This window comes from Syngnathus typhle, linkage group LG8, assembly GCF_033458585.1.
Source record: "Syngnathus typhle isolate RoL2023-S1 ecotype Sweden linkage group LG8, RoL_Styp_1.0, whole genome shotgun sequence".
In the NCBI taxonomy this organism is placed as follows: domain Eukaryota; kingdom Metazoa; phylum Chordata; class Actinopteri; order Syngnathiformes; family Syngnathidae; genus Syngnathus; species Syngnathus typhle.
In genome coordinates, this window is record NC_083745.1 from 6979314 (window position 1) to 6994200 (window position 14887).

Consider the following 14887-nt stretch of genomic DNA (forward strand, 5'->3'; position numbering starts at 1 on the left):
TGTCTTGATTTGCCTTTTGCAAAGCAACATGAAAACAGAGAGAGGAGAAAGGCAAAGCACAGACATGCAGAGGTGACTCACTGAAGCTCCTGCTCCCGAGAGGACACCTCCGCAACTCAGAGATGATTTCTATTAGGTGACAAGCAACCCAGAATCCACAAACAATGGAGCCAATTACATGCACTTCTTTCAAGAGTTGGAGCAACAACAAGTGAGGCGATGTCATGCAGCACAGCAATTAAACCCACACCAGGACTATGTTTTCGCTGGCCTACTGCTCTAACACGAGTTCTGATCAAACTCGTGGAATATTTCTCAAATATTATTGCAACATGAGTGGATTGCCTTAAAAAAAAAAAGGCACAGTTATTTCTATTCATACTTTCTTTTCAACAGCACTGAAGGAGCCTGACAAAAATAATCTAGCTTGCCAATTATTAGTGGAACATCTCTTAGTTCTTGGTGACCAATTAAGGCGCACCATGCAATTACCGGCTCCAAAAACATCAAGCACAGTTTGCTTTCTAAAAAAAAATCTTTCAAGCAATGTTATCTTACTTTGGTTGGAGGTCTCTTTGAAATAGCTGTGTCTGATTGTTGGGAGTTATATTTTCAGTATGCTCGTGGATTTTGATCAACCCACTGAAGATACAAATGATGCAAATATATAATTAAGAGTGCGTATTATTTGATAAATGGCGGTCCTTGTAATCAAGACATCAAGATGACTTGATTGAATCAGACAAGGCTTAAAATCAACCCGGTTTTAAAATCCCTCCATGGATCAATTCTGTGCAGTCATCATCTTGGCTGCGGCAGTGCACCAGATAAATGTGGACCAGCCAGGATTTCACCATGTGTGGATTTCGATTTTGACAAATGCAACAGGCAGAAATATTCTTTATGCAATACGTTGACCTTTCTTTGAGGATTCAAACATAGGTGTGTGTGCCAGCAAATCACATTTTATGCAGTTCCTCTTTCCTGCCATCGTTCATTATCCATGATTTCATTTTCACTGAGCATAAACACTGATTTATGAAGTGTCCTGTAAAAACCTCTGGCAAGGCCATCTTCTTCCTGATAAGTTTTACCTTCACAAAAAGGATCCACAAGTAACAATTCAGTTTGATGAGCGAGCACTCGGCAAAATAAATAATCTAGACTCATGAGACAGGATGGTGGATCTGAGTAAAACTTCAATCCCACAATTGACACAATAACATGTTTTTGTAATCTGACAATGTCTCAGCGTAGTGCTGCCAAATGACTGAGGAGGGCATCTGTGTGGGCAGCTAGTAAATCATAACAACTGTTTGCCAAACTTTTTTTGTAATCCTTTACAGGCCACTAACCAAAGCTGGAGCACTAATGCATATTTATGAGGAGCTGCCATTGTCCTTTTGAATCCTCCTCACTTAAACGTCAGCTTCAGCCTTTCATTATCAACAACAACAAAGAACGAAAATGTCTGAAGTGTCTCACTGAATTGAGAAAAGTACAAGAGTTGCTTTTAAGCTACGGTTGAACTTTTAAGATTGTTGAAGATATTCTCGCAACTGCTTCATTAGTCTTTGACTGAGTGGTGCACCATGTTCCCTGGCGTGTATGTGTCATATGCTACAAAACCCACTGGCAAACTATTACAGAGCTGCTCATTAGAACCCCCCAACTCTTCCAAAATCATTTCAAGTTATCATTTCAGAGTCATCCGTTCTTTTGTAATTATTTCTTTTTTGGTGACAACTGTCTAGATGAGCCACATTTGGTCTGTCAGTGTGGCCAAGGACAATATAACTCGATTTAAGACCATCTGACACTCAACCCTGAACTGTTCAACCTTGAACTGCAAGGAACACTTTATTTTCCATTCAGATTACACACTAAAGGCTTCTTAGCATGGTACCCAAAAGAAAACGAGCCATTTGCTTGACAGGGGCTGCACTAAAGCTGTTACAATCTTTTTTGTTTGCACTCTATAACACAGAGAACAGCTGGCATGCAAAACGTACCATAAAACAGATTACACGTCCGATAAGTATGCAGTTTTTTTTTTCTCTCCCCCATGTTCAGTCTTCTTATGCCTCTTAACAAAACACTAAGAAACATTCGAAACACTTGTCCTGGAACTTAATCTTTAGAAAATGTTGTGGGTATATGCTTATTTAATGTTAGTTGTATCCTATAAATCTTTTAGTTTCTTCTGGTAAAAGTTGAGTAAAAAAAAGAATATAAAGCCAACATTCTCGATTGAGATGGACATCTGACTACATTTTCGTGATTTGTTGTTGACTATAAGGGAAATAATAGCCAATTACTTGTTATTTATAATACATATGGTTAAAGAAATGGGAGATAGTAATAATAATACTACCAGGAGAGGCTGTGCATGTATTTGATGTCATGTTGTCGTGCCTTAGATTGCAAAGCAGTTGCGGCAGAATTATTTGTGCCCCTGCTAGTTGTATACAATTTCCAAGTCATACACCATATTGGCTCAAGACTTGGGAAATTTGATAGCTTGACTACAGTGCCTGGCCCTACTTCTCAAAGTTCAAAGCATCCATAAGAACCCTGAAAAGTTACAGGAAATGCTACATTTCCTTGTGACATCAAACCCAAGCTTAACATGGCAAGTACAACTCCCCAAATTGCATTAATTTGATTCCATTGTGTTTGTTTTTACAATCATTGGACCTCTATAAATCTCTTTAGAGGCGCTAGTACCAGGAAATGAGGAAATGACACTTACCACATTGTGTGTTTGTGTTTGCCCCACAAGGATCAATATATTGGAGCAGATGATAGATAAGCAGAAGTTAAGCAAGATGATGGATCGTTCCGAGCGGATGTATCTTAAGAAAGCAGAGGACATAAAAATGCGACTGCACTTTTAAGTAGAAGACACATAATTTAACGTTTTGTCATCACGGAGCAGTCATCTATTACCTCCATAACACGGCGTAGATCACCGCCAACGTGATCAAGGCGAGGCATGACAGACCGCAGCCAACTATCAGCGTCACAGATGGGACCCCTGAGTATTCCATGGTCTGTGGAGCAGGTCAGCAGGAGATCCAACAGTGCATGCAAGACAGTCAATATTTACTGATGCACACAGAGGGGAGCAGTCCAAAATAAGCCACGGCACAATAGGTGCATAATGTTTGTTCATGTGTATTGAAGAAGTGGCTTGTGTAGTGGTCATTGTATTCACCCTTCCCTCTAGGGGAGCTCCAGAGTATGTGATGCGTTGTTAGGTGTGTCAATAGAATAGAATAGAATAGAATAGAATAGAATAGAATAGAATAGAATAGAATGCTTTTATTGTCATTGTTCAACAGGTATACAACAAAACTGGGAGTGCTGGCAACAGAGGAAGTGAATAAATACTACAACTAAACATGCAAGTATGTAATGCACACACTATGTACTGTCTCTCTTCCATCTGCATTGCAAGGTTACATAAAAGACTTATACTGTAGATTCTGATGTGAATTTATTATTATTATTATGAAAAATGCTCAATACTATTCATTTCAAGTAGCGTGACTGGGGCCTAGCAGTAATTTCTGGACCTTCTGCTGCAAGCCAATGCAGGCCAGGCTGTACTGTACTGTGAGCACTCTATGTTCTCACGGTTAATTTCTCCAATAAAACAAATTGGGACTAGAATTTTCTTTTTCCAATCCATTGTCGTGCATTATTAAAGCCACACGATAGGATAGAGAAAAAAAACGTTTAGCGACTTTAAGCTTATTTTGGGGGAAAAACGCGTGTCAGATGACAAACACAGAGTTACTGTGTATCGACTAGAAAAGAACCAACCCCCCCCCCCCCCCCCCCGTCATTGCCACGCACAAACACGCACAAACTCCACCCTCAGCATCGAATTAACTGGATTAGCGCCCCCTTTCTTATCCTACCCTAAAGAAAAAGATAATAATGAATAAGAACGACGGATCACTTACCATTTCTCTGGGTTGCTGAGCCAAAATGGCGAAGGTAGACACACGATCACATAAGCATTTTGTATGCGAGGCATCTGTCAGCACAGTTCTACACGCCTTTGTAGACCAAGCTCCCCAAGAATCATTCCTGCAACCATAAGAAGGCGATTTTCAAACACGCTCCTTCCTCATGTGGCGTTTGACGAGACGCAATTCTTCTTTTTTTTCCTTTTTTTTAAAAAATACTTGTATTATTCATACGGCCAGAACATGCGCGAGGGCTACAGAAAATAATGAAATAAACAAATGAAAAAGAAAAGCGCCGCAGCTCTCGGAGCATGCAGCTGTACAGCGCCAAGAGAGCAGAGAGCGCTTCGGCGGAAAGGAGGAGGGGGTTGGTAAGGGAGCTGTCCACATACCCCGGTGCTGATTCCAATATAAACATACCGCGCAGTTATCAATAACGCTTAAACACGAGCGGTCATATTTACCTGCATCGCTTCCTGTGCTTCCTTTCTCTTACGCTCTCTTTCTTTCTTTTTTTTTTATTCCATCCCCATGCCTCTGCTCCGAGCGGCCGCTTTTTCCCCCTCTTTACGCACCTGTTATTCCGTTCTTTTCCTTGCTTTTTTTCCCTCCCCCTGCACTGCTTTAATTAGCAGCCTTTGGACGCTTCCTAGCAAGGATTTTTCACCCTGGAATCAGACTGATGCTGCGCGACTCTTAGCCGGCGTCAGAGAAGGGGGGAGGCTGGCCCAATGAGAGTAGATATGCGCGCTATCGCGGACTGTGTTGACTCGCCTGGGGATCCACTTCCAATGCGTGGATAATAATGCTTCGGGATAATTCCTCAAAGTCATCGTAAGACTAAAAGCGTGGTCGCCCTTGGGCAAGAAGCGAGTAAAATTTGAACCCCGCAAAAGTGAGACCACCCCGCCGGAGCTATGTGAATGGTTGCTGCCGGTATCCACTTCACATGACTGTGTTGGGGAATGGGATCACCTCTGTTTGTTATTCATATTTTCATTTGAGTCGTTAATTGTCACACCAATGTTTCTACTTTTTATACTATAGAAAAACACATTTCAAATAAAATAAACCACAATAAATCAATAACCCTCCGTGACTGTGAACTTCTTCATATCATATGAGCTGAGAATCACCTGTAACGTGTCACAACATCCAAAACATATATTTCCTGACTATCTATCTATCTATCTATCCATCTATCCATCTATCCATCTATCCATCTATCCATCTATCCATCTATCCATCTATCCATCTATCCATCTATCCATCTATCCATCTATCCATCTATCCATCTATCCATCTATCTATCTATCTATCTATCTATCTATCTATCTATCTATCTATCTATCTATCTATCTATCTATCTATCTATCTATCTATCTATCTATCTATCTATCTATCTATCTATCCATCCATCCATCCATCCATCCATCCATCCATCCATCCATCCATCCATCCATCCATCCATCCATCCATCCATCCATCTATCTATTTCATTCCCTTTTAGTTCATAGTGGTGTCTAACAATGTGTGTATAATATTTTGAACCTAACGATGCAGTGCACAAACAAAAAACTCCAGAGCACAGATCTCTGCCAATGCTACACGAGCCTAAATTCAATCAGAAGAGGATTTATAGATAATGACTTCCTGTATATCCCTGAACAGCCCTGTCATTGAGATTCATGCATTATTTCCCCGCCAGCTAAAAAAGAAAGAAAAGAAAATAGTGCAACGTCAACAAAAGCAAACAATAACTGCCTGACAGTGCAAACAAAAACTTAAATATCATTCTAAAGGCCGATTATTTGCTACAGCTCTTATATCACATCTAAATCAATCTTGCAGGTTAATGTTATGACTCGTGAGTGTATTGCTAGGTGTATATTAATGCACCAAGCAACTTCTGCTGTGTCATTTGATCAATATGGCAGCAATGTTTATTATTCCAGGAAGGGACAGTGGAGACTGTAGTCTGAATTTCCCAAAAGGGCTGAGCAGCTCCAGCCTGTCTGCTCACACTCACACACCAATAAAATAAAATCTACTATGTGGTCCCTTATCATCTCTTCTTCCCATTCCAGAGCTTGAATTAACAAGTGCTACACGTTTCTTCTTATCTCTTGCTATTCAGCTGACGCATTGGACCGATTCAAATCATTTTTAAGCACGACTCATCTGACCGAGCCTGACAAGATAATAATTAATTAAGCCGAGTGGACAGCTAAAGTGTGGATCCACTTATGATATATAACGTGAAAATCCCTTTTTTCTTTGGCTCAACGACTTTTGCAAAAAAAAATAAAATAAAATCATTTTAAGTGGGCATCATGTAGGCCGTGGACATGATTGGAGACCTGGCTGTCAATGAAGATCTTCACCATAGCAACAGTCAGGCACACTTCGTCTCTCAGCTCAAGCTCTGTAAATTGGTGGACTTTAAACCATAAATGTACAAATCAAAGCAATTGCAACACTCAACTTTCTCTCTCCCTCTCTCTCGCACACACACACAAACACATCATGTCTATCTGGCAATTAACCTTCAGTTATACCCAAGAGGTCTGCAAAATCTTTGAAATGACTCAAAGACACGATTGAGTGATCTTTAGTCGACAAAAGACCCCTCAACTAGCATGGATTCATTCCACTGGGGCCACAGATCCATTTTTTTAAAACTCCTTTCCAGATAATTGTGTGAGTCTGTGCTGCCGAATTGTATGTTCTCTCTCTCTTTTTTTTTTTTTCCAGTTTTTACCACCCAAAAGGTGTTGATCCAAGCCAGTCGGAGAACAATTGCATGGCTCCAAGGGGAGATTGGTCTGGACACGGTCAGTCATCAATGAAAGCCAAGCATAGGCCTGTTTGGAAATCAGCAAATGTTTCCTGTACTTGTTGAGCTGCTTTTTTGTGCTTGTTTGTTTCAAGTAATTCCATGTAGGGCTGTGATGAAGTGCTGCTCACAGCCTTCAACCAGCCACAGGTATTGATTGATGACTTGTTGTTTGAAATGAAGTCACAACTCCCTTGGTGAGAACTGCACATGATCATTTTCAACTTTGGAGAAGTTTCTGTAGGAGCCAGAGAGGCCCTCTTGTTGACAATTAGTATTTGACACCTTGGCTATGGTTTATGACCTTCGCGGTGCATGCTGACTTGGGACTATTGAATGTCACTCTTGATATGAAGACATGCTTAATTTATACAACCTGTTGACCAGGAGGTGCCAGTGACAACCTGGCATTAAAAAGTCCAGGAGTGACATTTGTGACAGGATTGGACAAGGCTCCTGTTGAATATTTCTAGACCTTAATATACAAGACACATGACCGCAATTTGACAAAAAGACATGTCGACCTTTAAGCACAGTTGGTATTCATTTTCAGACAAGCATCACCAAAACATGTCCTAAAGGTCCTTACAAATTGCATTTAAGAGTTAAATCCGGGATCGGGAACTTTTTTTTCTTTTTTAATCAGGAGCCATTTATGAGTAGACTTCCATATTAAATTTCTAAAGGAAATATGATGCAAGACGAAGTAAATGCTCATTATGATATACTTGTGGCTTAAATGTTTTGGGGCTTATTGTAAGAGTTCCTCTGAGGTTTGATTTGTTTTTAGGATTGCATGGTGAGACAGATCAAATGCCCTCAAAGGCCTTATATGGCACAAAGGCCTTACATTCCCTCCTTAAATAGTTCCCAAAACTCTATGCAATTCATTTGCTATATTTCCTCACAGAAAAAGAGCCTGGTTATGTTGTAACCTTCATGTGCAAAAACAATAATAGCAGTTTTAAGTTCTTGCCAGTTCATCCACCTTTTTCTACTACGACAAAAGTTAAGAATTTTGTTGCACCAGCAGCACACTCACCTCTCATTTTTGCTCTATTTGACACAGATATCATCAAAATAAGGATAGCATTGTGCTCTTCTGATCTGCAGTGCACTTTCCATTAAAAGCCTAAACTAAAGGCGACAAAAGCTTTCGCTCTCTTGCAGAGACTAAATCAGATCAAGGGCACATCTAGGGTGCAAATGCGGCAATTGGGATGACTGTGACGTCAACATTTTGACACAGACTGAACTCCGATATGGAAACGTCAAAGAAACCTAGCGACAAAAGAGAGGAACTATTAAATAGGCTCTTTGTCAAAGTGAAGCAAATTGTAACCAAACAAAAAAAAGTCTTTCGCAGAATAAAACTAGCGTGGAGTATCTCTTAATATGCATCACCAACTGTCAGCTGTGATTCTACATCTGTAATTTCTAAAACAGCTTTAGTCCTTTTTCCATGCCCCCCTTATTTTTCAAATGAAGTTATCGTACATGTCTTATAATGAATTTCATTATATGATTGAAGTCATCGATTGATTCTGCTAACACGTCCCTTGTCTCCTTCCATGTCTCATCCCTTTGGATAGGACATTGCCTCGAGCGCAAGCCTGCTGAGTTGGCAAGCTAGCGTCATGGAGAGGACGCCCGCTCTGACAATGATTACTTGACCCATACGGTCATCGATGTGACATGCAAATAATGCCCCAGACAAGGTTGAGATAATGCCACTGCTGCAAATGGATGATAGCTTGTCGCTTCAGTCTCCATTGTTTTCAATCAAAATACAATGTGGAAATGATTCGGTTTATGTCTTCGGTTTCATAACAGAATGGAAATGACCGTTTTCTTGAAAAATTAGTTGCCTAACTTTTGGCAACACCCAATGTAGAAAAATCGATTAAAAAAATCACTTTGGCAAGTAAATAAAATGAATGGATACAAATTGATGGATTTTTCCAGCGCAACACCGTCAATAAGAACAGTTTCATCTTGCATCTAAATTTGGTCTCATCTTGCAGTGTGGCCCATTTGGCCTCAAGCCAGAATTAAGATGCAGCAGATGCTTCTCACCACTCCAAATGTGAATTATTGATCAGCCTTGATTCTGTATGATATTCAAGAGGTACATCTTGTACAAGTGCTCCACCAAAGTTTCACTTATACATGAATGTTGCAGGTGAAAAAAAGGGAATTAACATCACCTCATGAATCCTTACAAATCCTTCTCAACCACTATAAAGATGGAGGTGCTTTGTCTCATTTTGTTACAAACTTACAAAACACACCAAATTCTCTCTCTCTAAGTAGCTCAGAGAGTAAATCCTTCGTAAATCCAGCATGAGTCTTGGCATTGCAGTTAAAATGAACAAAAGAAACATATCGCAAAACCCATTTGGTTTTATATCATAATGTATTAATATAAACACGAGGAAACAACAGCGAAATAGCAGGATGTTTTTTTTCTAGCATGTGCAATGCTGAGCATTTTTAAAATGTGTTAAAACAGTGGTGAGATGTGGCTAATCCCGACGTGGCAAATTCCAGATTAGTGAAACCTTTTACTACATTTAGAAGATAATCTATGAAGGAGCACAATTTAAAAATCAAGAATATAATCATTTGGCTTGAAACACTGTGGTCAACGTAGATTTAGTAGATTTGAAGCTTTAAATGGCAGGGAAATGCAAAAAAGGCTCGATTGGAATGTCATTCTGAATTCGGACTGCCTTTAAGTATTATTTGAGGCAATCTGGACCCTTGTTGGCATTAACACCATTTTTAACCAAGGACTAAGTTTCTATCAAAGGTGGTGAGTTTAAAATGTAAAGTGAAACTTGAATTATCACAATTTTAAGTGTTAATTTTTACATCAAGGGTCACTTGTTGGTGATTTATAAATGATTATTAAAAATGATCTAATTTAAAAAGAAATACTGAATACAGTGCATTCTAAATACATTTTACACTCGTAGTTATTCAACATTTTTGGATCACTTTAATTGTCATGATCTGTGTTTTTTCTTTCTGTCTATAAAGCCTTTGAAAGCGTCTGATCTGGCTGTAGTCCGCCTTCTAAAAAAAAATCACCTGTGTCCTAACATTAGATTTTGAATGCTCTTTGTATCCAGTAAATAAACATTCCGCAACAGCTGCCACACAGCCTCATAGGTTTCAGGCGTATCCACAAGGTCTGACCCAGGCTTACAATTAGTCAGTGCACCAAGCAACACATAAACAAAACTCCCATCCTCACACGCTTGTATTGTTTAAAACAACATGTCTGACAGATGGTATATTTCCCCTCCTCAACGGTCTTATGAAAGCATCTCCTATTTTAATCGGACTCGCCAACTGTGTGCAACGATAATCACCCCGCGGAGTCATTTGCCGATAAAAATGACTGGGTGTGGATCATAAAATAATGGAGGTAATAAACACCGGCTTTGTTGAAAGTCATACAAACACATGGGGAGTTGTCCCAGTTGTGTCTTTTCTGTTTTGAAATAGACCAGCTGCCCTCAAGAGTGGAAAAAATGTCTTCAATCAAAGATATTTTGCTGTAGAAATTGCATCCTCATTGGAGAATGCTCCTTTATGGCTTTCTAATAAATGCAAATTCACTTCTAGGTGAAAGCACAGTCGATGATGATACTTGTTGGTTACGCTGTATAAATATATAATACAGCTACGTTCAGGTGAGAAGACTTTTTTGTCTATACAGTGCATAATTCCATTAGTGGTTGATTCAATAAAACCTGAAGTCACTTAGGGTGAAAAAAAGTACTTTAAATTCATATCATTTGGACTAAAATGTATGCACACATCAGCTACTTTGCTTACAGAAACAAAAGGGAAAAAATAGAGGCACCTGCATGTGTTTACAACACACACAGATAAACTAAATGTGGGCTGAGAGCATATTCAACAATGTCATCATCCAGTAAGCTTGCATTATGTAAAATGTGGGCTTCAATGTTGTGCAGCACATTCAACACACTGAGTCACGGAACTCCTTTGTGCAATGGCTACAAGCAGCAACAGTTTCATCCAATACAGTACATGAAAATTGTCCATTCGAGCAGACTGAACCATTCAAGTAACACGCTTCACATTCTGCAAGAAGGCTGGCAAAAGCAGATTCAGCCAGCACAGCATGATCAACCAACATCAAAAATAAATACAAATAATTATAAATCAGGACATGCAGACTGGATGATGATGAAAGACTCATTTTGAAACTATGGATAGTGCAGTCTTAAGTGTTCCTTTATAATCCACATTTTCTTATTGATGCATCTTCTCTGGCTAATAGGATATTGATTTAATGTTGTTCTATGTAAAAGCAGAGTTGGGTAACTGCTTCTATACTGTGGCTGCGGTTTGAAGGCGTGACTGTCATGAGTCATGGCTGACTCATATTAGTTTGGATGTAATTATGGCAGCACCTCCTCAACTGAAAACTCTGTACAATATTTTTGCTATTTTTGTTTCCACACAAGACTACACTTTATCCAAAGTTTGTTGGCAGTGTTCTCGTAGTTTCTGTAGGAAAGCTTATTCCGTGTCAATACAAGAATTCATTTCAAAAAACAGAAAGTGGCTCGTGTTGATGGAGTGTTCAAATTGGCACTTTTCTCATTTTCAGCACTCTACCAGTCACAAATGTTTTGAAATGGATGCAACAGGCTCGTGACAATTGACAATTGAAATCCTGGTACCAAACTTCTCTACTCAAATATCTTGTATTATTTCTAATCTCCATTTTTATTTTTGTATACAAAACATCGACATTATAAGTTTTCAAATACATCCAACACACAAAGACCAAAGTGCTGCAATTCAAGATAAACCTCAAATAAATTTTCAGTCATCTCCTTTCCAATCTTCTTGTAACCCTTTGATAATATTAGGCTGCATCAGGAAAAAGATTTTGAATACTGCTGGATATAATATGCTCCAGAGGTCTGGTATTTATCATGTCTACACCATTCACAACATGCTCCAGGCTTAATTAACCACACTAACCTACCATTAGAGGTTTACTTTTTTCAAAAGCATAACAGTCGCCTCCAAAAATCAAATAATTCAGTTCAACCGTAATACATGACTTAATAAGACTTCACAGCTGTAACATTTTTTCTGTAATGCTAAATTACTACCAGAATTCCTAAAATCCTTTTTCCTGAGTGATACAAATATAAATCTGTAACTTGCTTGCTTCACTGAACAATTCTCAAAGCTTCACATGAAATTGAATAAGTGGGATTTATTTTTACTCACATTATGTTGTTGTCCCACAGTGCACAGTGAGGGTTGAGAGTTCCCTGTAAGACATAGAATTAGGCAAAATGTTTATGGAACAATTCAACGATGACAACAATTTAAACAACCTGAAAACTTTGGTTTGGGAGAGTGTGAATCTGTGCTTACATTGGCCAGGTGAGCCAACTCAATCTCCAGGTGGGACTGGATGGCCTTAGGCTCTGGCCTGACAGTGACAGCAATGACCTTGGAGTTCACAATTGTGTGGTTCCTGAAACGCACACAAAAAATATGACAGAATGAATAAATGTTATTGTTTGAATTATCCTGTCGTCAACATTTTCTATTACTTTGTGACCTCGAAAGTTGTTGTACAATAACGGGGCACTTTAACCGGCGCAATCTCAAAAACATTGCCTTTAGAAGGAGAACTATAAACGCAAATAGTTGTCGACAACCATGAAGCATTTTGGACAGCTTTTGGATTCCCTCATGTCTGCCAGAATGAACATGATGCTTACTTGGCCTCTCTTATTTAAGATGTGCTACCTACTGAGGTGCTGTTTCAAAAATCATTATCAGTGATTCGACAGAATAGTCGCTTTTCAGAGTAGAGCAGAAGCAAAGCTGGAAACTGCTGGCCTCACAAAGGAAGGCTGTCCTTCCAACACCAGTGGAGCTGAGAATATTTTCATAAGACCTTTTATAGGCTTTCAGACTCTTTTCAGAACATACTGTAAAATGGATATCAATGGACTTTTTGTTGAACTCTGCAGTGTGCTGCTCTGAGTGCACCTGAATGACTGCATTTAGAGGGAAGAAGTTATTGTGTTCATTTTAGAACTTTGCAAGCTTGACATTTGGGTAGAAAGGGGACCCGCTTTTGTCTGACACTTGGTTTTGATCTGATTTTACTGCTGAGAGAGTTCACTGTCATATCTCACTTGCAGACACACATCCCCAGCATATACGCAAAAGACCAGCTGCTCTGCTTCCATTGCAATGGCTTGTCTGGCTTTGGGAGTTAATCTACAACTCCAAGAAATGACTACGAAGCAACTTTGTAATGATTAAAAAAGAGAAAAACGTATTTTGTATTGTTCTTCGAGTTTCAGTTGAAAATACAGACAAGTTAAACACAGAGTTCTTACTTTGGTGAAGGTAGCATGAGGCCAAGAGTCTTGTAAAGAACTGTTCCTAAAATGAAAACAGGGGATCTCTCCATGTCTAAAGGGAAACAAGAGTTAACAATAGATAAACAGAATTAATAAAAAAAAAAGAAAAAAAAATCAGGAGTAAATTTGTTATATTGCAAGAAAACGACCGAGACAGAAATGTTGGCATCCTGATATACAATTTAAATGCATTTTTTAATGCTAAAATCATACTTAAAATGATGAAGTAGAGATTCTGAAGATTATGATTACATACGTATTTGTTTTTATTTTTTTGCCAGTTATTGTTACAACTTCTTCACTCATCCAAACCGTGAAACTTTGAAAACGAAAAATAATGAGAACAGTTGGGATAACAAATGTGGTGCCGTTTCTGTAGGCATTTATTTTGTTATCTGTGATACATTCCAGTATAGGGAGATAACAGCAATTAACCTAAACGGCAAGCACTTAATAAGAAAGCACGGACTGCTGAGTCGACTGCGAGTGAACAAGCACAACTAGGCAAGGCTGACCGAACTCCTTCGATTGAAGTTAAGAAATGTGATTTTTATTTGCCAGCTTTAATAATGGCCTCCAGGTTTGTCATTATGCAGTCAGTGGGAAATAAACCTGATAGGCAATGAATTGAAAAATAGGAAAGCGACTGCACTGAATAATACATTTGAATAAATGTACGATTAAGAGATTATTTCTATAGCTTCAGGAAGCTCTGTGATATATTGGGAGACCAACCTGCACTTTGGGAGACAAAGAGGACTTTTGGGATGACCACCTTATCTTCAGAGTTCCGAGCCCAGTCCACCATGCCTTTACGGCCCTTCATTGGGAAGTTGATGTCAGTCATGACTGACACGGCTGGAAGTCGCTGGATGCTGGCCACTGCACAAGTAACACAGTTACAAATCTGCCCGTTAAACCTTTTCTATAAATGTCTTCCTTGTTTTAACCCAAATACTTAACCGTATAGTGAAAATGAAATATTAATGATGACCCCAAGTCTAGGAAACCCAACACTCAGATTTGATCATTTCCGTCCTAAATTTATTTGATTAGAACATTATTATTCAACTTTCCGTGAAAGCAAACACAAACAGTTATTCATGCAATGGAAAAGCAAGATTAACTTCACCCAGGCTGAGAAAACAAAACATCCCATTACCCCATTTTCCTATTGGCTCCATTAAGCAAGTAAATAGAATATAAATCTAATTTATACTACTAATAACTTTCAGCCTTATAAGCAATAACAGCTTAAACTAACAGAAACCGTTTTGATGGTTCTCTGTCTTATAATTATGTGAATAGTGTTTCTGTCATTACCATGCCAACCGAAGACATCTTATTTCACGGTCTATCACAATAGTTCTCAACTGGTATCATCAGTGCAGCCTCGTTATTAAGCCTTATCTGATAACTCATTTCATAACCATAACTAAAAACAGTACATTTATCTATTGTCCTCAATCGTAAACAGACTAATATGTTGAAAATAAGAAAAGCAGCTCTATACGCATAATTTTCCTTCATGTGGTAAATATAAGGCAAAAAAAAAGGGTTAGTGGATAGTGGCTGTTCAACAGACTACCCACTCAGATTCAACTAAATAAAATCTACTATGTACTTTTTGG

The 14887-nt window shown here is 38.8% G+C and overlaps 1 protein-coding gene across 1 annotated transcript in view; it reads right to left on the reverse strand.

Annotated features, from left to right (window-relative positions):
* Positions 1–14887, reverse strand: part of adgrb3 (adhesion G protein-coupled receptor B3) — an 86923-nt gene that overhangs the window by 13975 nt on the left and 58061 nt on the right. The window contains exons 13-19 of the mRNA XM_061285704.1: positions 13992–14138; positions 13233–13308; positions 12250–12352; positions 12100–12143; positions 3972–4098; positions 2950–3053; positions 2753–2855 (exon numbers count right to left, since the gene is read on the reverse strand). Of these exons, the coding sequence (XP_061141688.1) occupies positions 2753–2855; positions 2950–3053; positions 3972–4098; positions 12100–12143; positions 12250–12352; positions 13233–13308; positions 13992–14138 (704 nt within the window). The remainder of the gene's footprint in view (positions 1–2752; positions 2856–2949; positions 3054–3971; positions 4099–12099; positions 12144–12249; positions 12353–13232; positions 13309–13991; positions 14139–14887) is intronic.